This window comes from Oncorhynchus nerka, linkage group LG11 (genome assembly GCF_034236695.1).
Source record: "Oncorhynchus nerka isolate Pitt River linkage group LG11, Oner_Uvic_2.0, whole genome shotgun sequence".
In the NCBI taxonomy this organism is placed as follows: Eukaryota; Metazoa; Chordata; class Actinopteri; order Salmoniformes; family Salmonidae; genus Oncorhynchus; species Oncorhynchus nerka.
In genome coordinates, this window is record NC_088406.1 from 57,838,648 (window position 1) to 57,864,672 (window position 26,025).

A 26,025-nucleotide genomic window follows, 5' to 3' on the forward strand; every position below is an offset into this window, starting at 1 on the left:
AAAGCCCTGACCTCAATCCAATAGAAATGTGTGGGCAGAACTGAAAAATCGTGTGCGTGCAAGGAGGCATACAAACTTATTGTGGGAAGCTTGTGGAAGGCTACCTGAAATATTTGGCCCAAGTTAAACAATTTAAAGGCAATGCTACCAAATACTAATTGAGTGCATGTAAACCTCTGAGCCACTGCGAATGCGATGAAAGAAATAAAAGCTGAAATAAATCATTCTCTCTACTATTATTCTTGACATTTCACATTCTTAAAATAAAGTGGTGATCCTAACTGACCTAAGACAGGGAATTTTTACTACGATTAAATGTCAGGAATTGTGAAAAACTGAGTTAAAATGTATTTGGCTAAGGTGTATGTAAACTTCCGACTTCAACTGTACCTACTTATTAACAAAATGAAGGAAGTTTCTTTAAAAAGTATTAATACATATTATGCTGCCAACCACTTTATGAAGTGATAAAAAATCAAAAATGTGCACCCAGAAACATATTTTTTGGCATTGTATTCATGTTAGGAATCTGTGGCAAGATATCAATAGATTTATAACTGATTTATAACACATGTATAAATATTTTACACTATTATGGAGAGATGTACTGCTTGGATTATTTACTTATGAAATAAATAAGTTTAAACAATTTTATGTAATTTCATTATTCTTTTGGCCAATTGTCATATTCACAAATGTAAATTTACAAACAAAACATCACATTTTCTTACCTTGCAAGAAGAAATTGAACTATATTTTAAGACAGCTGGAAGAAGGTTCAGTGAATGGGGAGGTGAAGCGTGAGGTAATACAGTAGGGGGGGTGCGAGTGCTTCTCAAATGTATTGTTTTATGCATTCTCCACACTCTCGTCCTCACAAGAAACTACTCAAGAGAACATGGTCGGAGAACACACTCGGAGCATGAGAGTGCGGAGCACGGTATAATGCACATTGATGAATACCCAATGTGTCCCCATTGCTTATAGAGCTTTCCAGTTTGTTCTAAAATCCGGAAATGAAACCTCTGGTTCGTTCAGCCAGAGATTTGTGTATAATGAGGAGATGTCCTAACAATGGGAGTCAATGGGCTCGTTTTAGTGGTATAGCAACCGACCGTTGTCCCAAAGGCGGGAAAGGCAGGTAATAAGTTTAGGTCCAAAATAAATCAAGAGAAACGTATTGGGCTTATTTTGAACAGATTTTGGGGAGATGTTATCTCTCGCTTCGCCTCTTCTTCTCTGCTTCACCCCTTCCGGCAGGGCAGTGGTTCCCAAACTTTTTATAGTCCCGTACCCCTTCAAACATTCAACCTCCAGCTGCGTACCCCCTCTAGCACCACAGTCAGCGCACTCTCAAATGTTGTTGTTTTTGCCATCATTGTAAGCCTGCCACACACACACATTATACGATACATTTATTAAACATAAGAATGAGTGTAAGTTTTTGTCACAACCCAGCTCGTGGGGAAGTGACAAAGAGCTCTTATAGGATCAGGACACAAATAATAATGTAATAATAATCAATAATTTTGCTCCTTATTTAACCATCTTACATATAAAACCTTATTTGTTCATCAAAAATTGTGAATAACTCATCACAGGTTAATGAGAAGGGTGTGCTTGAAAGGATGCACATAACTCTGCAATGTTGGGTTGTATTGGAGAGAGTCTCAGTCTTAAATAATTTTTCCACACACAGTCTCTGCCTGTATTTATTTTTCATGCTAGTGAGGGCCGAGAATCCACTCTCACATAGGTACATGGTTGCAAAGGGTCTTAACAGCTCAGTTTGCCAAGGCAAGATAATCTGAGTGCAGCCCAATCCAGAAATCTGGCAGTGGCTTCTGATTAAATTCAATTTTCACAGAACCGCTTGATGCAATTTCGATGAGGCTTTCTTGTTCAGATATCGGTAAGCAGACTGGAGGCAGGGCATGGATGGGATAACGAATCCAGTTGTTTGTGTCATCCGTTTTGGGAAAGTACCTGCATAATTGCTCACCCAACTCACTCAGGTGCTTCACTATATCACATTTGACATTGTCCGTAAGCTTCAATTCATTTGCACACAAAAAAATCATACAATGATGGAAAGACCTGTGTGTTGTTCTTGTTAATGCAGACAGGGAAGAGCTCTTAACTTCTTAATCATAGCCTGAATTTTGTCCCGCACATTGAATATAGTTGCGGAGAGTCCCTGTAATCCTAGTTTCAGATCTTCCTGGAAAGAAAAAACATCACCCAGATAGACCAGTCGTGTGGGAAATTCGTCATCATACAAGTGGCCAGACATGTGAAAATGATGGTCAGGAAAGAAAACTTTAAGCTCGTCTCTCAATTAAAAAACGTGTCAATACTTTGACCCTTGACAACCAGCTATCTTCTGTATGTTGTAAAAGCGTCACATGGTCACTGCCCATATCATTGCATAGTGCAGAAAATACACGAAAGTTCAGGGGCTTTGCTTTAACAAAGTTAAAGTGTTTTTGCATTTTTCTAATAGGCCTTAATGTGATCTACAATTTCTTGTCACAAAGAATATTCAATATCCTGAAAATAAGTAGCCTAGTCCTAGAGACAGAACGTAAAACCTGCGGATCTTACGATAATGTAGCCTATTTTCCCAGTGCACACTACCAAATCACTGTTGCCAACTCCTCGGTAAGGAAAGCCATTGGCTGTCCTAAAAGTCGCTATAAGTAGCTGGATGACGCCATCACCTAATTTGCATAATTGACAATGTGCATGTAATTGTGATGGACACTGTAGGAGAAAGGATTTTTAAAAAATTAAAAATATTTAACCTTTATTTAACCAGGTAGGCAAGTTGAGAACAAGTTCTCATTTACAATTGCGACCTGGCCAAGATAAAGCAAAGCAGTTCGACACATACAACGACACAGAGTTACACATGGAGTAAAACAAACATACAGTCAATAATACAGTATAAACAAGTCTAAATACGATGTGAGCAAATGAGGTGAGATAAGGGAGGTAAAGGCAAAAAAAGGCCATGGTGGCAAAGTAAATACAATATAGCAAGTAAAACACTAGAATGGTAGATTTACAATGGAAGAATGTGCAAAGTAGAAATAAAAATAATGGGGAACAACGTGGGAGAGACAAAAAGTGAGTAAAAAACACCCTAAATATGGTAAGAACTACAAATGAACTTTCTTCTGTCAATTCTTGTGTTTTTTTATGACCCGCAAAAGTGACCCAAAAGAGACACTGGCGGAGTTACTTAGTTTTTTATTTTATTTTTTAAGTTTAGTTTTCTTAATTTGGTTTGGTTTTTAACCTTATGATCCACTCAGGAGCCTACAACAAGTCACCGTAAAACATTAACATTTTTAACCATAATGTTTTTTACATTTTTTGTATACAATCTACATCAACAATCTAAAAATGGAACAAAAAGAGACATTAGAAAAAACTCAATGGCAATGTGAGAAAATGATGGTAACTAGTCTGGCCCTAATTCAGGATCATTTAAATTTTTATGTAAACCAGGGTGGCATTAGCCAGCGGCGGCTTCCCGCATGCGTGATTCATTTGCAGTGTGGAAGAGGAGGGATGAACATCTCCTGCTCTGACTGCATCTGGGAGGGACTTCTGCGCGTGGACTGGGCCACCTGTGAGTGCTTTGGGACCCACGGCAGCACCCGCTGCTCGTTGAGAAGAGTAAGAACGATACGTGCTTTCACGTCCGAGTCTCCAAAAGTCTCCAATAACACCAGAAAAAGTCGCTAGATTTGTCGCTAGTCGCTTTTTTGAAAATGTGTCGCTAGAATACTCGCTAAATATAGCGACTAGTCGCTAAATTGGCAACACTGTAAATAGAAAGACACCAAATATACTGATAACTTCCGCTATTCAACTGTGCTGAAACATATTAGTCTGACCGTGTAACAACTGTTATGGCGCAATGATACAGAGGATGGCAGCAGTGAGCGACACACTGAGCGACATACTGTTTTACCGAAGATGTTTTATAACTAAACCAAGATAGACCATCGCCCCTCGTTTCCAATGGGGAACAAATTACCAATAGTGGGCAGATTCAAGCACGAGCTAGCGAGATCATATTGGCGTGTTCTAATATAATCTGCATATTTCCGTTCGGGAACGCCTATTCTGTGAAGTGCGCGTGTGCAAGAACTCAATTCGCATTTGCGCACCTTCTAAACAACGCGATTTTTAAAAACGTTTGCAAAGGGCAAAGTCTACAATAATTAGTCCACTATGTTCATAACAGATTCTAGTTTTGTGAACAGAAAACTGTATTGAGATCACATGTTTCGTCGATAAGAAAATTTGCAGAATGTCTGCCAAAATCCATCTCCTCCCACTGCCCAAAGCGGATGCTTCACATTTATTATCCAGTGAAACATCTGTCTCATTGTCCCAGTCTGTGGTTTTACCCTCTGCCCGACCACAACCAGCGAGCTAAAACAAACTGCTTCCGGGTTACCCGAATTTGCTTCCTCGCGCGGAACACTAGCTTGCCGGTTGTAAGGAAACTAGCTAAATATACGCTGTTATTTTAAATCTGTGTTTATTCATCATGTCTAAAAGACACCGTTTAGATTTAGGCGACGACTACTCCAATAAAAAGAGATCTGATGGGTAAGCTTCTCGTTTCATGCAGCTACTGTCTTTCGGGTTGCTACCCGAAGACAGTTGTTGCTTAGCGAACGGCTAGATTGTTTTGTTTAGCTAGGTACCAACGGGCAAATATTGCGTCTTACTAGTTATTTATAAACTGGATACTTTGTAGAGATGATACACGATTAGCTACATATCCGCGAGTTTCCTGTGTTATTCAGCCTGTGACGCTCGTGTAGTCATGTTGACAAGGCACGTGTTGATGTTCTGCGGCCTAGCGCTAACGTTACACAGAGTAAACTGGCTAGCCATAATGTTAACTCAATTCCACGATGTCTTTACATCAGTTGGGTGGACTGGAGCTCCAACGTCACATACAATGGAGTTTTTATTTAAAAAACTACGGCACTCAAAAAATAGCCCGCAATTATGCGACACATTGTCGTTTTCTGTGACATCGGAGCTCCAGTCCACCCACGCCTTCGCTCAATTCTGTTTATGTACAGGAGATGGGTGGCAGGTAACCGAAAGGTTGCCAGTTCTAATCCCTGAGCTGACAAGGTGAACAATCTGCCGTTCTGCCTTTGAGCAAGGCAGTTAATCACCCACAAACAGGTGCCCAATGTGGCAGCCCCATGCACTTCTCTGATTCAGAGGGGTTGAGTTTTGGTTGGGCCTTGTGGGCAATTGACGATAAATGTAATCCTTTAATCATGGAGTTGGGGTTTATTTGGCAATTAATTGGCCAAGCTATTTCTCAAGTTCAGGAACTAGCCTCTCAGCTGAAAGATAGCCAAATAACAAACACTTGCGTATTGTAATATTGCATCTAATTTGCATTAGCATTAGCACATAATCTGATTTAATCTACATACAATAGTATTTTGGGGACCAGTTTGCATATTTGGATTCCATGAATGGGTCATATGTATAAAATAATCCTGCTGTAGAATGGTAAATTAATAATATAAATACACTGATTATTGAGTAATAATTCTTATTGACATAACCCCATATAAGAATATATAACTGAATTGAAAAAAACTGCACAAAACTGCACATTTTGTAAATGTCCCACTACATTAAAGTGCACTCTATTTCAAGTAATATACTATCGTGGGTTGACTTATGTATATTATTCTATTTTTCAGGAAAGACAGAGATCGCGACAGGGACCGCGACGAGCGCTCTAAAGACAGGGAGAGGGACAGGGACCGCGACAGAGATCGGGACAGGGACCGAGATAGGGATGTGAAGCCCTCTGTCGTGCCCCCCAACACCATGATGGCCGTTGGAGGCATGCTTCCTCTCAAGCAGACAGCCATGCAGCAGCAGATCAACCCGTTCACAAACCTGCCCCACACACCACGCTACTATGAGATCTTGAAGAAGAGGCTGCAGCTGCCTGTGTGGGAGTACAAGGAGCGCTTCAACGACATCCTGGCACGCCACCAGAGCTTTGTGCTTGTCGGAGAGACGGGCTCCGGGAAAACCACACAGGTGCAGTTCTGTTCAATAGTCCTTAAACAGGGATTGACATTAAGGTCTAAACGGCTCTTCCCATTGGGCAAGTCAGGAGAACTTGACTGGTTGGCCCGAAAGATTATGATCACTTATTTTCACCTACCCACGGGAGGAACCAGAAAGACCAAACTACTAGATTTCTTTGCATTTTGGTTATCTGTAAATAAAAACTCTCCCCTGCCCAATGGGGCAACTTGCCTGGCTGCTCAGGTCACTTGCCCTGGGAAATAGGGAAACCCTTAATGTTAATCTCTGGCTTAAATTCTTCTGTTTCTCTACTTTGCAGAGGTGCTTCGTTTGCATTTTTTGCATTGGTGAATCTTCACCCTTGTAACAGAAGAAGCCGTTTGGATTGACTTTTAGTTTGATCTCCCGTTCCCTCTGTGTTTGTGTTTCTGATGGAATCAGATGGGTGATATTGCTTACTGTACACTTTTCACCCTCCTCCCCACACATGCCAGTGGTTACATCACTGTGTTGTTTACACCTACTCTGTTCCCTCAGATTTGCAAACACAGAAGAGGTAGTGTTTAAGGGCCATTTGTAATTTGGCATTCCAGTCAATTCTCTCCCTCACCTCCAAACCAATGCACTTTGAAATATGTTTGTTTCAGTTAGACACATCCGTAACATGCACTCCCTTTTCCCTCAGATCCCCCAATGGTGTGTGGACATGGTGAAGGGCTTGGGTGGCCCCAAGAAGGCGGTGGCCTGTACCCAACCCAGAAGGGTGGCAGCCATGAGCGTGGCCCAAAGGGTGGCCGACGAGATGGATGTCATGCTGGGCCAGGAGGTGGGCTACTCCATACGATTTGAGGACTGCAGCTCCGCCAAGACCATACTGAAGTAAGCAACTTCTTGTCTGGATAGTAGAGGCTACATCAGGGTTAATCAATTCCAGCCTAAACACTTCTGGTTTTCATTCTTGCATACTACCAGGATTGTTAATTATTAGGGCACGCACGTAGCAAAGCGCTGCAAAATGTTATGCAACGAAATTAGAAAATGAGCATTTGTTATTGGATAAGTTCAGATGGTACCTCTATTTCACTCAGTTTTTAAGAGTTTTCTTCTGTTTTGTGCCTACTAAACACAACATAGGTAAAACCAAAAAAAATCAAGCATTTTGGCCCTTCAGAACTGTAATTTGAATACCCCCAGAATACAGAATTTGGGGTCATAGCCAGTTAATTCAATTTGACACACACAGCTTCAGTCAAAATACGTTGGACGTGCTTTAATAATGAATAAGAATTAAGTTATTTTAGGCTACTGTGGTCAACAAGTATTTGGTATAGTGTTGCAGCTGCACACTAAAAGAGAGCAAAGGTTGCTAATTTTGAAGAGGCATAAAATCAATGAACACTTTGGTGTTCAAGCCATCACTCGGTCAGCATCTGCTATGTTTTAAACTGTGTGTCCTTTCCCCTTTAAGGTATATGACAGACGGTATGTTGCTTCGGGAAGCCATGAACGACCCCTTGCTGGAGCGGTATGGCGTGATCATCCTGGATGAGGCCCACGAGAGAACGCTGGCCACGGACATCCTGATGGGAGTATTGAAGGAGGTGGTCCGACAGAGGTCAGATCTCAAGGTACAGCTTCCGAGTCCAGGGGGGAATCTCAAGTCTTTCCTCGATTCCTCATGTCCTTGATTTGGATATTCTCCTTTGTGTTTTGAGAAAGAGGCGAGGAATCAAGGGAAGACACATGAGGTTTGGTATCTCTCTTTTTTTGCATTTAGTCCATTCTGGAGATAAATTTGATTCATTAGTTTAATGTAAATTAGCTTGTTTTTGGGTGAAGTTAAAATGGCATTGACCATAACTGAATGAGTCGCATGAAGAAAGAAAATCACATATGAATTGTACATTTTGTTTTACCGTTGAAATTATTTTAAAGTCCCAAAACAGCTCCTGGCTTAGCCCATTTCCCATGCCTCTACAAAAGGCCAAAAGAGCCACTGAACACCCCAATTGGCACGTGGTTTTCTGTTGCTTATTAGAAAAATTTGATTTCTGTCTTGGTGTGTTTCCTGACAGGTTCTGCATTTGGTTAGTTTGTCGCCCATGAGACACTAGACACGGAAGCCTATTTCACTTCCACAAACTCCCCAGAATGACTCTTAAGATACTGTAACTCAAGAAATATGTTAATTAAGACATTTTTGCAGAGGATGTTTTAGCGGCGCAATTTTACGTGTAAGTTGTTTATGCAGTATTTGGGCAAATGGACATTGTCAAATCAAAACCCAACCTTATTTATCCGTTGTGACGCACTGATTATCCAAACTGTTTTAGACGACACAAGAATAACTGTTTCTGACTCATATCGATGCCACATAGGCCGTTTTCAAAGGGATTTCTTTGCTTTTAAAGGCAGTCGCACTTTAGGGGTTATGTTTTTGGATTGCTTTTGACTTACCTTAGTCCCAATGTAATTTAGCCTAGTTATTTGCTCGCCCATTCTAGATCCCTATTCAAACGTAGATGTTTCCCTCTTTGGCTCCCATAGTCAGGCTTTCACTATTGTACACTAAAAGTGGCATTGCAACAATCCTTAACAACCACAAAGCATTAGCAGGAATATGTTCTTTGCCCACAGGTGATTGTGATGAGTGCCACATTAGACGCAGGGAAGTTCCAAGTGTACTTTGACAGCTGTCCGCTGCTGACCATTCCCGGACGCACACACCCCGTGGAGATCTTCTACACCCCTGAGCCGGAGCGGGACTACCTGGAAGCCGCCATCCGCACGGTCGTTCAGATCCACATGTGTGAGGAAGAGGAGGGGGACTGTCTGCTGTTCCTCACCGGACAAGAGGTATACTTCCACCCCTTCTCAAATGCAGTCAAGATGGTACAGTTCAGTGTTGAAGAGTGATACTGACAACACCAAGGTTGTCGCCTGAATATAAGTTGAATTGTTGGGGAGGTTTAACTTTCAGGATACTTGTCTACTGCTCAACGGGAATATTGCCTGACTCTGAACTGTCTATCAGGAAATTGACGAGGCCTGTAAACGGATCAAACGGGAGATCGACGACTTGGGACCTGAAGTCGGAGACATCAAAGTCATTCCACTATATTCCACACTGCCTCCCCAGCAGCAACAAAGAATCTTTGAGGCCGCACCCCCCAGGAAGCCCAGCGGTGCGATAGGAAGAAAGGTAGACCAGCAGAACACTGCAAAAACAGGGTTGTGTTCAATAGGAAGAAAACATTTTGGAACTGAGAAGAAATGGGAAGGTACTTCCTGGACTTGTACAATCAGATTTTAATTTTCCATTTCAAAATGTTTTGCTATGGGGTGCCCTACTGTATATACAACCCAGATGTCATACATTGGTGCTTGTTTATCACCAAATATTTCCAATGTCTTATGATGTAAGTATGTATAGAAAGTCCTTGAATTGTCTGCTAGTGCTAACCCCCAATGCCTGTTCCCTAGGTTGTGGTTTCGACAAACATTGCTGAGACATCCCTTACCATCGACGGAGTGGTGTTTGTGATCGATCCCGGTTTTGCCAAGCAAAAGGTAGGCTGCTACTCCTCTCCCTCTATAATGTTTTACCTTACCTTGTCTCGTCATTTCAAACCCAGAGCGAATACCTGGCACTAGTACTACGAACTTGTACTTTTTTCAATAACAGGGACACTTGAACTGTCTGTGGTCCACAATCTGAGCACAATGCAGATAGAAAAGTAATAGTAGTTCATTAACCAGGTTTCCATCCAACCAGTTCAAGCGGATTAATTACCTGACGCATAAAACAACTCATGACGGGGCCTCATAGAAACAGAATGTTATCAGTAAAGTTTCGCAATTTCTACAAATCAAAATACGAAAGACAAGATAGGATCTTTTTGTTGTTGTCTGTGAAGTAGATTGTGTGACAATTGTGGTAGAAATGCTTTTATGTGCAAATATTGATATAAAAACCATCATACTTTTGGCCATGAAGTGTATATGGACACCCCTTTAAATTAATGGATTCATCTATTTCAGCCACACCCGTGTATAAAATCGAGCACACAGTCATGCAAATCCCATAGACAAACATTGGCAGTAGAATGGCCCGTACTGAAGAGCTCACTGTCTTTCAACGTGGCACCGTAATAAGATGCCACCTTTCCAACAAGTCAGTCCTGCTAGAGCTGCCCCAGTCAACTGTAAGTGCTGTTATTTATTATGAAGTGGAAAAGTCTAGGAACAATGGCTCAGCCTCTTAAGTTTTAGGCCACACACTGCCGAGGGCTGTAGTGTGTAAAAATGGTCTGTTCTTGGTTGCAACACTTACTACCGAGTTCCAAACTGCCGCTGGAAGCAATGTCAACATAAGAACTGTTTGTCGTGAGCTTCATTAAATGGGTTTCCATGGCCGAGCAGCCGCACACAAGCCTAAAATAACCATGCGCAATGCCAAGCTTTGGCTGGAGTGGCGTAAAGCTCGCCGGCATTGGACTCTGTAGCAGTGGAAACGAGTTCTCTGTAGTAATGAATCATGAAATTGCGGTCCGACGGACAAATCTTGGTTTGGCCGATGCCAGGAGAACGCTACCTGCCCGACTGCATAGTGCCAACTGTAGAGTTTGGTGGAGGAGGAATAATGGTCTGGGGCTATTTTTAATGGTTCGGGCTAGGCCCCTTATTTCCAGTGAAGGGAAATATTAACTCTACAGCATGCAATGACATTCTAGACGATTCTGTGTTCCATCTTTGTGGCAACAGTTTGGTGAAGGCCCTTTCCTGTTTCCACATAACAATGCCCCGTGTACAAAGCGAGGTACATACAGAAATGGTTTGTCGATCGAGGGAGGGAGAACTTGACTGGCCTACACCGAGCCCCGAACTCAACCCCATCGGACACCTTTGGGATGAATTGGAGCGCCGACTGCGAGCCAGGCCTAATCGCCCAACATCAGTGCCCGACCTCACTAATGCTCTTGTGGCTGAATGGAAGCAAGTCCCCGCAGCAATGTTCCAACATCTAGTGGAAAGCCTTCCCAGAAGAGTGGAAGCTGTTATAGCAGCAAAGGGGGGGACCAACTCCATATCAATGCCCATGATTTTGGAATGAGATTGTGCCAATGTAGTTTCTAAGTGAACTTAGTCATGTGATATGTTTTGTTGTACTACCACCACGACTCGAAAAAGCATGCAGAGTTTATAGGCAGATGGAATAAGTTACCATGACCTTTATAGCTTATGTCTTTACTTGGTGGTTAAGTAAACTGTGATGAGCTTCATGCACATTTCCACTAAATATCGAGGGTAGGCGATCATTTGAATGATGCTGGTGACATGATGACCAGTTTGCTTGGCTGCCAATTATCAATTAAAAATGATCTGGCTTTTATCATATAACCTACCCTGTCCACTTTATCAGCAAACTATCTGTAGAGCATGCACCAAAAACATATTGGGCAAGTTTGCTATATTATTGCAACAGTTTTTGGGTCAAAATCATCGGTGGAGTTGAAAATGCAATTGAAACCCATTTAACTTAGATTATGTAATTCGGTACATGGGGAATTTAACCGCAAAATAATTTTTTATGTTCACTACGTCATTACACACAGCCATTTATCCTCAACAAGTCAGTTTGGCAGAAACGCCCCTCTGGTGGGAAAATGTGCTTATCTGTCGCCAATTGTATGAAACCTAGCGACAGTACATTTTTTGAGAACATACATTTATTCCTTATTACCAGTTTTTTTTTGGGGGGGGGGATTTGAACCAGAAACCCTCCCGTTACTCATTCACCTCGCTGCCGTTGTAGACTAACACTTGTGTAATGGGTTCCCCTTCGCCCCATATCCAAATCCCTCCAACTGTACCTACAGATGAACAAGTGATTATATATGAACAAGTTATTTTCTTCAATCATTTGTGTGTTCATTGATTTTCACCTGTACATCTTTGGTACAGTTTAAGTAATGAATGCATGATTTAAGATTATCTCTAGAAGTGCTGTCCATGACATTCACTGTGGACTTAACTGTTAAGTTCATGTTTTAAGTATCCCTACATTTCTGTTATTACGGCGCTATCAACTCTGTTAGTACGCCTGCGCAGTAGTCTCACTGGAGATGGACCTGACTTGAGTGTGATGGCAACTACCGGTATGTACTGTAGTCATACGGTGAAGTAAACATTGTTAAACTGGAACCTGGTCGTGGTGTCATTTTGAGTTAACATTAACCAACGTGGAATCAGCATCCAGCTTTTAAAAAAAAATAAAATAAAGACTTGAGTGAGAATGTTGTCTATACCTGTAACCCACAGGTGTACAATCCTCGTATCAGGGTGGAGTCTCTCCTGGTAACGGCGATCAGCAAAGCCTCGGCGCAGCAGAGGGCAGGCCGTGCCGGCAGGACACGGCCAGGGAAAACTTTCCGCCTCTACACTGAGAAAGCCTACAAGACCGAGATGCAGGTGAACTGTCCTGGATTGTAGAAATGTTGGGGCAAAGTATACGGTCGAATGAAATATTGAATAAATTGTTATCTTATTGATAATGTTGAGGACAATTAATTTAAGGAAATGTTTATAGTCTAACTTATCTCATGTGGTGCTGGGCATTTTACAGAAGCCTGTTTCGGCCAGTACGTTCAGCTCTTGTTAAACACATGATTTGGCAGAATTAGCCGACCTTGTTACACAGCGGATTATATAATACAGTAGAATGGCTTCATGTTCTGACTATTTTCCTTTCCACACTACAGGACAACACGTATCCTGAGATTCTCCGGTCCAACTTGGGTTCTGTCGTGTTGCAGTTGAAGAAGCTGGGTATCGATGACCTGGTGCACTTTGACTTCATGGACCCACCAGGTGAGGAGCAAAGGTTTTGCTGCAATACTTGCCTGTTGGAAGTGCTACTTTAGTTTGAAACTGTTTCATTTGAAACTGACTGGCAGCCCTTTTTCTTGATATACCTCTTGACCAACCATTTTATCATCAAATATAATTTGTTGATTGATCCTTTGACAGACAGAAAAGTAAAAATGACAAAGAGATCAAACATGTTCTATGCTGTACTGATCACTTGCTCTTCTTGCTTCCTCCCTTGCGCTCTCAAGCCCCGGAGACCCTGATGCGGGCGCTGGAGCTGCTCAACTACCTGGCGGCGCTCAACGACGACGGCGATCTGACAGAGCTGGGCTCCATGATGGCAGAGTTCCCGTTGGACCCACAGCTGGCCAAGATGGTGATCGCCAGCTGCGAGTTCAACTGCTCCAACGAGATCCTCTCCATCACCGCCATGCTGTCAGGTAATGGCCCAGGGCCGGGATGGCTGGCATCCAAAGTCGCCCAGTGCCCACCCTTGGCACCAGTTGGCAGCCTCTCAACCCTGTGGGTTCCAATTTAATGCAAGATGGAGATCTCTAAATTGATCGTCTCCTCAGTGCTTTGTTAATGCTATTTGTTAATTCCTGGAAGAGTTAATTAATATTTTGGAAAAGTAAGGAGGTGGCCCACAGTTATGGGGGTTTGCAGATCTAGTTAGCAAAGATGCTAGAAAGTATTAGATTTATATGGAGGGATTAAGTTAACAATATTTGGTAAGTATTCCTCAAATCAAAATGTGAGAACAAAAAGCCAATTGTGGGAAACTTCCGCTGTAGGGGGCTCCATGGAAAAATACACTTTTTTTGGTCTACACAAAGTATTTGGATTGCTTACTGGTTAGATACTTGATTGATAATGACAATTAGTAATTTAAGGTGATGGTTGATGGAAAAGTAAACTGAAAGCCAATTGTATTCTGTATCAAATTGAAAAGTTGACCATGTTTCTTCCAGCTGCTTGAAATATGGGAGTGTTTATCCTCAGTGCAATTGGGCAGGGCAGGCATCTCAATATAGTGCTCTCAGATAGGTCTAAAACATTGCCTCTGCATTTGTTTAGTGGTTTGTCTATGGCTGCTTTAATGGTGTCTCTTGATGTATTATTGGCCCAAATGCAGTACAAGATACCATGGCAAGCAATGTTTTTTTATCGTCAAGATGTTGTAATGGTCTTGCTCGTCAAATGTATTTCTCATCAAGACCTGATCTTTATTTTTGTTTTAAGTGAGGTTTACACATTTTAAAGGATTATTTGTTATCTGCATGTGGGTGGTTGATTTAGGTTACATTTAAGCTTTCTTGGCCAGTTTTGGTTTTACTACCTGGGGGGTGGGGGGAACCATTTGCGTTCAATATGGCAAGGTAGAGTTCTGATTTTATCATATAGAATGTTCAGTGTTTGGGCTATTCACAATATTTCAAATTGGCATTCCCCTCGTGTTTTACTCGTACACATTTGTGATTTGGTTGTGGTCAATTCAATATCAACTCAGGAGATTCATAGAAATTCCAGTTCAGTACAAAGGCCATACATTTTTTTTTTCTCCTGAAATTCATGTTGAAGTTGGTCTGCGACTGTAAAATGACTACATTGAATGTCAAATATTAATTTAAACATGTATGAGTAAAGCAAAATTAGAACATGAAAGTAATGATCGGCGGTGTTGCAAAAACTCCCAATTTGGACATATTGATGTTCTTCTTTCATACAAAGCCGGTATGTCAGTAGTGACATCGTATAAGGACATCTATTTCCCTTTTATAACGTCAAGGCCATTGACTTGAATGTGAAATGGACTTGGATTCTCTTGAATGTTATACATATATACACTGTTCTCAAGTTCAATGCTCTCTTAACGCTCTGCAGGTGTGTGAAACCTCTTTGTTTTGCAGATGTGGTTAGGTGTTGACTCCCTTGACAAGCTAGTAGCCAGTCATCATGCAGTCGGAAGAGCCCCCCCTCATAAACACACCACTTGGTCCTGCCCTGCCCACCTATGCTCTCTGTCAAGTTTTCTAGCTACAATAGGCCTTGTTCCTCTGTTCTGTGAATGCTTGACTCATCCCTATGGGCGTCTGTGTTGGGGCCCATACCAACCTTGTCTAGTCCCGCAGTGTTTCGTCCGCCCCACCGAGGCTAAGAAGGCGGCGGACGAGTCCAAGATGCGGTTCGCCCACATCGACGGAGACCACCTGACGCTCCTCAACGTCTACCACGCCTTCAAACAAAGTAAACATGGCCACCACAAACATCTTATTTTGATAGGGTAAAATGAATTAAAGGGACAGATTAGACTCCAAAATCAACGTTAATCAGATGTTTCAGACCTCAAAAGTGAGTCCACATCCTATGCCATCAGTTGTGTAAGACCAACCTTTAATTAATGACAGACTAAAGATAAGCATCACAAATCTGGAATTAACATGGGATATTTGGATCTATAAATTGATAGACTGATACATGGGCCGTGTCCGAAATCTGTCTTGCCTACTTCTTACTAAAACAACATACTGTGTACTTAGTTGTACTACATACTATTTAGAATGTACTGTTTAGTAAAAAACAAATGCAGTAAGCAACAAATGTCCTGAGTATTTGCGTTGATTCCCGCAATTTGTTCATTTGGGTACAGTGTGTCCCCTTATCTCATCAGCTGATAATCAGCTGTTGTCAAACACACGTGAGTGAGTCTGGAAAGATGATTCTCTCCCTCAAAAGTGTTTAGCAAATTCTACTAGAAGAGAAGCCGAAATGAATATAACAAACATCCTGCATTTAAAGCATACTTGATTTTTTAAAAATTTACTATAAAACTTTATTTTCGCATACGTAATATGCTTACTATGTAGAATGCAAGTATGGTTAATCGAACTTGGCCATGGACTTATCTCAACAGAAGATTAACCTTTGAAGACTGATTTTTAAGTGTAATGTCCCTTTAAGTAACTTACTTTGAAACATGATGCTTATTTGACTTGCCGTTGCCTGTAGGTTGATCTTTGTTGTCGTTTCTCAGACCACGAGTCTACACAGTGGTGCTACGACAACTTTGTGAACTACCGTTCGCTGATGTCGGCCGACAACGTGCGCTCGCAGCTGTCCCGGATCATGGACCGCTTCAACCTGCCCCGGCGCAGCACCGAATTCACCAGCAGAGACTACTACATCAATATCCGCCGAGCGCTAGTCACAGGCTTTTTCATGCAGGTCAGTCGGTGCACAGCAGGGCAAGTTCCATTTCAATTCACTTCGAATTGAAATGGAATTAAGTGAACAAATACGATTTATCTCGCATTGTGTGCATTTTCTTAAATGTTTTCTTGTTTGCTTAGGTGGCTCATTTGGAGCGCACTGGCCATTATCTCACAGTCAAGGACAACCAGGTGGTCCAGCTACACCCCTCTACCGTCCTGGACCACAAGCCAGAGTGGGTGCTCTACAATGAGTTTGTCCTCACAACCAAGAACTACATTCGCACCTGCTCGGATATCAAACCGGAATGGTACGTTTGTGGTCATGAAGTATGACTCAGAAATGTCCACACAAATAAAACGATTAGCGAATACACTGTAAATAACAAGGGTTTTTGATAAGCGTCAACATTTCAAAACTAATTGATCTCTTATGACTTATTCGTCGTTTACAGGTAATGCTTTTATTGGATATTTTGATTATATTCTACGACTTTGCTTTAATTGATCTCGTCTCCCCAGGCTGGTGAAGGTTGCTCCTCAGTACTACGAAATGGGCAACTTCCCACAGTGTGAAGCCAAGAGGCAGTTGGAGCGAATCGTTGCCAAACTCCAGACCAAGGAGTATTCCCAGTACTGATTAACAGCGACTGGAGAGAGGAAGACATCCTTGAAAGAGCTTGGCACAATTCATACTTTAAAAGTTGTATCCTATCTTCAATCTTAATGTTTCTCTCGATTCAAGATATGATTTTTATAACTTTTTTGTTTGTGGTTTTTCTGTCCATTCAATAGCAACGTGTATAACTGTAAGCATTTATGAAATTGATCTCAATGGTGAATATTAGGCTATTCTGATTAGAGATTTTCGAAAAGGAATTCAATTAACATGTTAAGCATGAGCATTCATGTGGATATTGTTATGTTCCTCTAGGAAATTGTGAACCCTGAGAAAGTGTACTTGCCTAGGTTGTCCTTGTTTCTTCAATAAAGGAGCTTCGACTTGAATAAAACCATGAATAATAGCTCATGGTCTTTGATTGTCTACTGGTACGGAAATTACTACTGAAAAACATGTTATGGGTCTAATCCTAGAAGTAAATATAGAATCCCTATTCATTTAGTGACCTCTGTGGGTCAAGTAGGCCCATGAAGATTTGTCATAACTTTGATCATGTGTTTATACCACATTAAAAGGTAATACAACTACTTATGTTTTCATCTGATTGTCAAAAAAAACACTTCAAAACGCTCTCCTGTTGACTACCGGGGCGGCATATTTCAGCATCCAAACGGTGAACCTGCAATTTGATGAATGGAAAGCGACGTCTGTTAAACTAAAACGTGTAATGACGTTCAACGATTGTCATTAGGCACACTACACATATAGCCTGAATTGATGCATCCAGTGCTGTTTGTGCGCTTCTCTGTCTGGGCCACATATCTCCACCTTGATAACATTTTAGTGTTCTTGTCGAACCACGATGCAATTTGGAGAGTATACTGCACATGTTGAAGTCAATTTGCTCATGTTCATGCAGCTGACATGCGGTAATGTTAAATAATGGTGCAATTGCCAACAGTGCTAGGCTTGTGTTTAACTGGTATGACGTACCGCCACAATTTATTTTGTCAGGACACCGAACCATACCATCTTACTTTCACCCCTGAGTATACCTTACATTTCCATTGCTGAACTTATCAATGACCTTTGAGTCCCAAGCTCGTACATTGATAAAAATGGAAAACAATTGATAAAAAAAGTCATGACAACGATGTTCCAGCTTCGGCATGTTTACTTAGTTTAGTCTGCATGTTATACATAACTATGGATGCACACAAGGGACATTGTACTACATCTTCCCCTCTTATGAACCAGAAGTCAACATTCCTAACATTGAAAAAAATAAACTTCAATGCAATTTGAGGACAAGTATTCTTTAACAATGCAACTTCACATCCAGAAACTATATGAAAGCATGAAATTACAGTCTGAACTCTTGGATAGTCTCTCTTTTTGCTGGGTATAGGTCGCCCCAACAGTATATTCTATTCATGTAATATAGTATTTTTGGGCGAGCTTGTGGCTCTGAGGATTCTCTCTCCACCCCCCTCTTTGTGCGTTGTCTGTGGCTGGATCTGGAAGTGCTCTGAGATCTTGTTCCTCCTCTGAGCCTGTGTCCACCACATTGAAGCGTGGTGCATCTGCATTCCGCTGTACTGTTGCTGGTGTCTTTGAGGTTGTAATCCACACACGTTGACCTTCTCACAGCCCGGTGTCTGATTAAAGTCTACAGTTTGTGTTTGTTTCAGCTGTTTGTCCCTCAGGGAATGCCTTCCTGTTAGGCCATTGGGGATTGAGCTGAGCTGGCGAGACAGGCAATGGGGAACGCAGCCTCTTGCCCATAAGGAGCTCGACAGGCAACGGCCCATGATGCAGTGGTGTGACCCTGTTAGCTAACAGCCCTGTACGGATCCTTGTTCTTTTTCAACAGTCCCTTGACTGTTTTCACAGCCCTCTCAGACTCACAGTTGCTTTGCGCGTGTTATTGGTTATTGGTCACGTGTGAAGTCCTGTTGTGCTGAAAAAGCAGAAAAGGAGCTTGTGGAGACCTGGGAAGCATTATCTTTAACCAGGACCTCAGTGACCCCTGGCAAAAATGTACTGTAATCCATTGATAACTCCAGCTGATGTGGTTATGGGTGTCTTTGCTATTTCAATGTATCTTGAATAGTAACCTACAACTAGCACATACGTCATTTTCCCAATAAAACATATATGCCGCTACCTTTTTCAATGGCCATGTGTCCCTCATGCACTCTTGTCTAGTATTTCCGGTTGTAAAGTTTCTGGGATTACGATACGTTGTACTATCATGAGAAGGTCCATTACAGTGGAAGTCACTTTGATGAATCCAATAGGGCTTCAGCAGCTGATAAAATTGTACTTTATTAATCCCCCAGAGGGGAAATCTGATTGTACCAGTCAATACTTACATTACCAGTAAATAGACCATAAAAACACAAGGACATACAAACATTAAAAGCAGCACATCATAAATGAATATACAAAAAAACGAAGTGTTTGTGTTCAAAAGTCTCATGGCATATGGTAAGGAGGATCTGCGGAAACTTTTTGTTTTGGCCCTGGGTAAAATAAATCTGTCTGCCGTCGCACTGCAATGTTCCAGGCAGGTACTGTGGCTAGTGTTGGCCTCTATACTTCTAAGCTTTTTGAGGAACCATTTATCCAGCAGTTTAGACAAACTCTAGTTTGTCCTGGCTGGTGCTGATGGTAGATCCAGCTTTTGTTTAACCTGTTTGCTTCATCCCTAGTGATGTTAACCCCCCCCCCCAGCAGATTACACTGTAAAACAGCCACAACACTATTAAAAAAACATTTGGACCATTTTTTAGCAGATGTCAAAGGATCTGAGCTTCCTTAAAAAGAATAGCCTTTGCTGAACCTTTTTAAAAACCATGGAGGCAGTCTGCAGTGTAGCGGGTGAAGAGGAATGGTGACAAAAACGTCCCTTGTGGGGCACCTGTGTTAGTGATGATCATGTCTAAGAACGAGTGGTTCTGTAGTCTTTTATTTAACCTTTCTTTAACTAGGCAAGTCCGTTAAGAACAAATTCATATTTACAATGACGGCCTACCCCAGCCAAACCCTAACTTGGACGACGCTGGGCCAATTGTGCGCCACCCTATGGGACTCCCAATCATGGCCGGTTGTGATACAGCCTGGAATCGAACCAGGGTCTGTAGTGATGCCTCTAGCACTGAGATGCAGTGCCTTAGACTACTGTAGGTACACTAGAGGTAGACAGTGACTGCATGAAGATAAAGTGCAGGACCCTGCTCAGCTATTCAGCACAGTCCTTGAGCACACGGGGTCTGACTCCATCCGGCACTGCAGCCTTCCTGGCATTTGTCAGTTTTAACTGTTTCCTTACCTGGTCAAGAGTAAATGCAGGACTGCTGCTGTAACCTCTCCATAGACCCTTCTGTCTTTCTGTGGAGAAATCACAGTTATCAAAGCGTGCAAAGAACTGGTTGAGCTCATTAGCTGGTACCTCCACAGTTCCCTCAGCTGAACGCCCACCATATCCAGTCATGAGCTGCATCCCCTTCCACACCTCCCAGATGTGGTTGCGAGCAAATTGTTGCTCAATCTTACACTTGAAGTCCCTCTTCCCAGCCCGGATCTATTGTTTTAATTCCTTCTGTATCCATTTCACCCTGACTATGTCACCCATTGTTTTTTCATATTGAGTGTGTTCTTAATGTCTCTTGTAATCCATGGTTTGTTATTGGGGAAGCACTTCACAGCTCTCTGTGGAACAACATTATCCACACAGAAGTTGATATAGTCAGCAATACTGTTGGATAGAAGGTTTATGTCACCGCCAGAGGCATCAATGAATGTATTCTACTCAGTACACTCAAAGCATCTCCTCAAAGTTTCACAGCTGTCCTGTGACCATTTCTGTACCATGATGGTTTTGGGCTTCTGGTGCTGGACAAGTGGTCTGTACTTAGGCAGAAGGTGGATCGTATTGATGCAGTTTCTCCTGCCTGGGCAAATCCATCCATTCTGGAAACAGAAGACAAAGGGCTGTGAGACAAGAGCTTAATCCTGGACACATGAAAAGTAGGGTGTATACAGAGGGTACGGGGTAACAGCAGATGAACAGCAGTGGGACTAAGGACTCTAGAGATGGGGAAAGGACCAATGAAACAGGGGGAAAGTGGCAGGGGGTAACAATTCTTTACCGTGATGTTATTGAGTCCCCGGTAGTCGATACATGGACGCAGGGTCTTGTCCTTCTTCTCCACAAAGAAGAACCCTGCACCCGCAGGGGAGGCAGAACAGTGAATGCTCCCGGCAGCCAGAGAGTCCTCATTGTATTCCTCCATGGCCTTGGTCTCAGGACCAGACAGGGAAAATAGCCAGCCTCGAGGCAGTGTGGAGCCCGGGAGGAAGTCAATAGCGCAGTCGTAAGAACGATGCGGAGGAAGAGAGGTAGCACGAGCCTTGCTGAAAACTTCCAGGTTATGGTACTCTTGAGGGAATGGCAGAGAAATCTGAGGCAGTACTTAAATCTGGAGGAGGATGTTCCAGGTGAGGCTGCACCGCCTTAAGGCAATGTGAGTGGTAAAACGGACTCCAACCCAGGATTGAAACCGTGGTCCAGTCAATAACGGGGTTGTACTTCTGGAGCCATGAGAATCCCAAAACAACTGGGACGTGGGGAGATTCGATGAGGAGAAGCTGTATGGACTCACTGTGATTTCTTGATACCCGCAAGTGAATGGGAATTGTGCTGTGCCTGCCAATGGAGAGGAGTTCTGTGAAGATATCTAGCTCGGATACCAGGGTAGCGTCCATAAAACTTTAATCTGCCCCAGAGTCGATGAGCACCCGGAGAGAATTAGACCGGTCACCCCACAGCAGAAGAAAAAGGGAGTACAAGTAAAATTCCCAGTCTGGTCCACCAGCGTACTCATTCCTACTGATGAGCCTGGTCTTTTGACTGGGCAGGTGGCTATGTAATGCCCCGCAGCACCACAATACAGACAACAGTTGGAGCTCAGCCTTCGTGAACGTTCCTTAGGCGATAATCTAGCTCTGCCTAGTTGAGTAGGCTCCAGAGTAAATGAGTCACCCCTCGCCATTGATTCCCGAGGGAGTTCGGGTGGCTTCAGCTCCTCTCGGATATGCAGACATCAGGGACTTCTTTGGAGGTGAGCAGGCAGCAGTGGATGAACGAGTGTGACCGAGATCCGACCTCCTCTCACTCCTGTGGTCCCGTAGACGCCTATCAATCCTAATTGTTAGGGCAATGAGGTGATCGAGGTCCAAAGGTAACTCCCGAGCTGCGAGATCGTCTTTTATCTCCTCCGACAGTCCGTGAAGGAAAGTATCGAATAGGGACTCCGGATTCCAGGCACTCTCGGTGGCCAACTGCGTAGTCTGCCACACTACTGGAGTCTTAACGTAATCCAAGTAGTTTTCAGGCCGCCTCTCTCCCGGGTATAGGAAAATCGAACACCATCCTCCCCTCCGTCATGAAAACTTTCAGATGACGACAAATGGCGGATTGTTGCTCCAAAACTGCCGTTGCCCAGGAGAGCGCCCTTCCAGACATTAGCGTTATCAGATACTCTATCATTGAGCGATCTGAAGGGAACGAAGACAGTTTCTCAGTGCTCAAAAACGAGGGAGCACTGAGAAAGAAACGCCCGGCAGGTTCCAGGATCCCCAGAATATCGCTCAGGAGGAGATAAGTGGGGTCCTCGGAGAGCCGGGTCGGCTGTACCAACCCACCACTGGTAGGGGAGTTACTGAGTGGCTTGGAGGTCTCTGTTATGGTATGCTGCCTGTGAGATAATCCACAGAATTGCTCCAGTAATGTCTTGAAGCCCTGGTCGTGGCGTTCCACCAGCAAATGGAGCCCTTCCATAAGATTCTGGAGTAGCTCGTTATGTCTTCCAATGGTGGCTCTATGCAGAGAGACAGTTTTGCGGAGCTGGTTTGAGTCTGCTGGGTCAGTCATGGCCAGGTCGACACAGGGCGAGACCCAGATGCCGGCACAGGAGGCAGATGGTTGGAGTCTCTGATATTTAAGGGGCAGGCAAGAGTCAGGTTGAGGACAGGCAAAAGTTAATAAACCATGTCAGAGTTCCAAACGGTACAGGGCGGCAGGCAGGCTCGAGGTCAGGGCAGGCTGAATGGTCAGGCAGGTGGGACTTAGTGTCAGGGCAAGCAAGAGGTCAGAACCGGGAGGACTAGAAAAACAGACTAGGACCAGAAGCTCGGAAAAAACACGCTGATTAGCTTGACAAGACAAGATGAACTGGCAACAGACAAACAGAGAACACAGGAATAAATACACTGGGAATAATGGGGAAGTTGGGTGACACCTGGAGGCTGGTGGAGACAATAACAAAAACAGGTGAAACAGATCAGGGTGTGACACTTTCAACCATGGTCGACAGTAACCAGCCACACCCAACAAAGACATTGTGCTGCTTGCTAACAGGTTTAGGCACATATTTAATTGCTTCTAATCTATCTTTGGAGAGGACGCGAGCCCCAGAAGTAATGTCATGACCCAAATATTTAACGGAGCTTTATGACCTTTTTCTGCCAAAACAATTAACAATGCCCAAGTGTCCTCATGCCATATCTCCTCTGATTTTGAGCAAACCAACAAATCGTCAACATACTGAACCAAAGTACTCCCTCCCGGAGAAACAAACCCCCCTAGGTTTTGAGACCAACATGTTTCAAGCAGATCACCATAGTCCATGTGCCCAAGAAAACCAAGGCAACCTGCCTAAGTGACTACAGATCCGTAGCACTCACGTCCATAGCCATGAGGTGCTTTGAAAGGTTGGTCATGGCTCACATCAACACCATTATCCCAGAAACCCTAAGCCCACTGTAATTTGCATACTGCCCAAACAGATCCACAGATGATGCAATCTCTATTGCACTCCACACTGCCCTTTCCCACCTGGACAAAAGGAACACTTATGTGAGAATGCTATTCATTGACTACAGCTCAGCGTTCAACACCATAATGCCCTCAAAGCTCATCACTTAGCTAAGGATCCTGGGACTAAACACCTCCCTCTGCAACTGGATCCTGGACTTCCTGACGGGCCCCCAAGTGGTGAGGGTAGGTAGCAACACATCTTACACGCTGACCCTCAACACTGGAGCTCCCCAGGGGTGCGTGCTCAGTCCCCTCCTGTACTCCCTGTTCACCCACGACTGCATGGCCAGGCACGACTCCAACACCATCATTAAGTTTGCAGAATACACACAACAGTGTAGTAGACCTGATCACCAACAACAAAGAGACAGCCTATAGGGAGGAGGTCAGAGACCTGGCCGGGTGGTGCCAGAATAACAACCTATCTCTCAACGTAACCAAGACTAAGGAGATGATTGTGGACTACAGGAAAAGGAGGACCGAGCACGCCCCCATTCTCATCGATGGGGCTGTAGTGGAGCAGGTTGAGAGCTTCAAGTTCCTTGGTGTCCACATCAACAACAAACTAGAATGGTCCAAACACACCAAGACAGTCGTGAAGAGAGCACAACAAAGCCTATTCCCCCTCAGGAAACTAAAAAGATTTGGCATGGGTCCTGAGATCCTCAAAAGGTTCTACAGCTGTAACATCGAGAGCATCCTGGTTGCATCACTGCCTGGTACGGCAATTGCTCGGCCTCCGACCGCAAGGCACTACAAAGGGTAGTGCGTACAGCCCAGTACATTACTGGGGCTAAGCTGCCCGCCATCCAGGACCTCTACACCAGGCGGTGTCAGAGGAAGGCCCTAAAAATGGTCAAAGACCCCAGCCACCCCAGTCATAGACTGTTCTCTCTACTACCACATGGCAAGCGGTACCGGAGTGTCACAAGTCTAGGATAGGTAATCAAATGGCTACCCGGACTATTTGCATTATGAGAACCCCCCCTGCAATCCCTCTTTTTATGCTGCTGATATATGTTTATCATATATGCAATGTCACTATAGCTATACACTCATGTACATACTACCTCAATTGGGCTGACCAACCACTGTTCCCACACATTGGCTAACCAGGCTATCTGCATTGTGTCCCACCCACCACACACCAACCCCTCTTTTACACTACTGCTACTCTCTGTTCATCATATATGCATAGTCACTTTAACCATATCTACATGTACATACTACCTCAATCAACCTGACCCTGAATAACCGGTGTCTGTATGTAGCCTCGCTACTGTATATAGCCTATATTTTTTACTGTTGTTTTTATTTCTTTACCTAACTATTGTTCACCTAATACCTTTTTTGCACTATTGGTTAGAGCCTGTAAGTAAGCATTTCACTGTAAAGGTCTACACCTGTTGTATTCGGCGCACGTGACAAATAAACTTTGATTTGATTTGACATTTCTTTTGCAAAGATTTCCGGTGATTCCACGTAGCCTTGTAGCATCACCGTCCATTTCCATTTAGTCCCAAGAAATGTAAACGAGATCTAGTCCTGTGACTCTTCAGCCACAGGGACGCTAAAGAAAGCATTAGCTAAATTAATTACTGATAAACAACAACTATCTGGAGGCACCTGGGATAAAATGGTAACATTGTTAGGCACCAGGGGTGCTCTAGCATGTACAGCATTGTTTACTAGTCTAAGGTCTTGCACAAAACAATAATCAAAATTGGTGTGTTTACAAGGCTAATTCGGGGAGGGAACCAGAGCGCCTCTTTCAACTAATGCACTATGAATTAGAATGATACCCTTTTCTAAGAGGTTACTGAGCTTTGTAAGATCTGTGGGTGCTTTTTGGAATTACCACAACTGGTGGAGCTCCTTTCATGTCTCCAATGTCAGTCTTTGATTTAGCCCACAGTTCTTCAGGGATATCTTTTAGCCAATCAATGTGTGAATTATATTGTAATACCACAGGCATGGTTTCAACGGGAATTAGTTATTTTCTTGGTGTTGTCATTGCAGTAGCCCATTATGGGGAATAGAAAGTTGCTGTAGAAGCCGACCACTGTCCTTACCCTTCCCAGGCCACCCAATCAGTTGCTTCCATCACTTCTTTCATCCAAATACCCACATCTTTCCATTGTTTTTCTGGAGCTTTTGATAAGCTACAATGGGGAACAGAGCCAGGGACTTCATACAAACTCATCTGAGTATCCATCAACAACACTCCAGCTGCTACAAAGTCTTCTCCTCTGTATACTCCATTCATGGTTATCTCCACTTTCTCTTTTTGTTTTGACCATCTCTGTTGGTATTCAGTGTCATCTTCGCATGAGGGAAAAGCA

At 43.2% G+C, this 26,025-nt stretch overlaps 1 protein-coding gene across 1 annotated transcript; it reads left to right on the top strand.

Annotated features, from left to right (window-relative positions):
* The first annotated feature begins 4,441 nt into the window (after window positions 1–4,441).
* On the top strand, window positions 4,442–17,387 carry LOC115137219 (ATP-dependent RNA helicase DHX15-like). The gene is made up of 14 exons (XM_029673392.2): window positions 4,442–4,629; window positions 5,760–6,108; window positions 6,785–6,978; window positions 7,568–7,727; window positions 8,737–8,955; window positions 9,134–9,301; window positions 9,583–9,669; window positions 12,421–12,570; window positions 12,861–12,969; window positions 13,218–13,409; window positions 15,094–15,216; window positions 16,004–16,194; window positions 16,320–16,489; window positions 16,701–17,387. The coding sequence occupies exons 1-14, from the start codon at window positions 4,568–4,570 to the stop codon at window positions 16,816–16,818; spliced, it is 2,292 nt and encodes a 763-aa protein (XP_029529252.1). The 5' UTR covers window positions 4,442–4,567; the 3' UTR covers window positions 16,819–17,387.
* The last annotated feature ends 8,638 nt before the right edge of the window (window positions 17,388–26,025 follow it).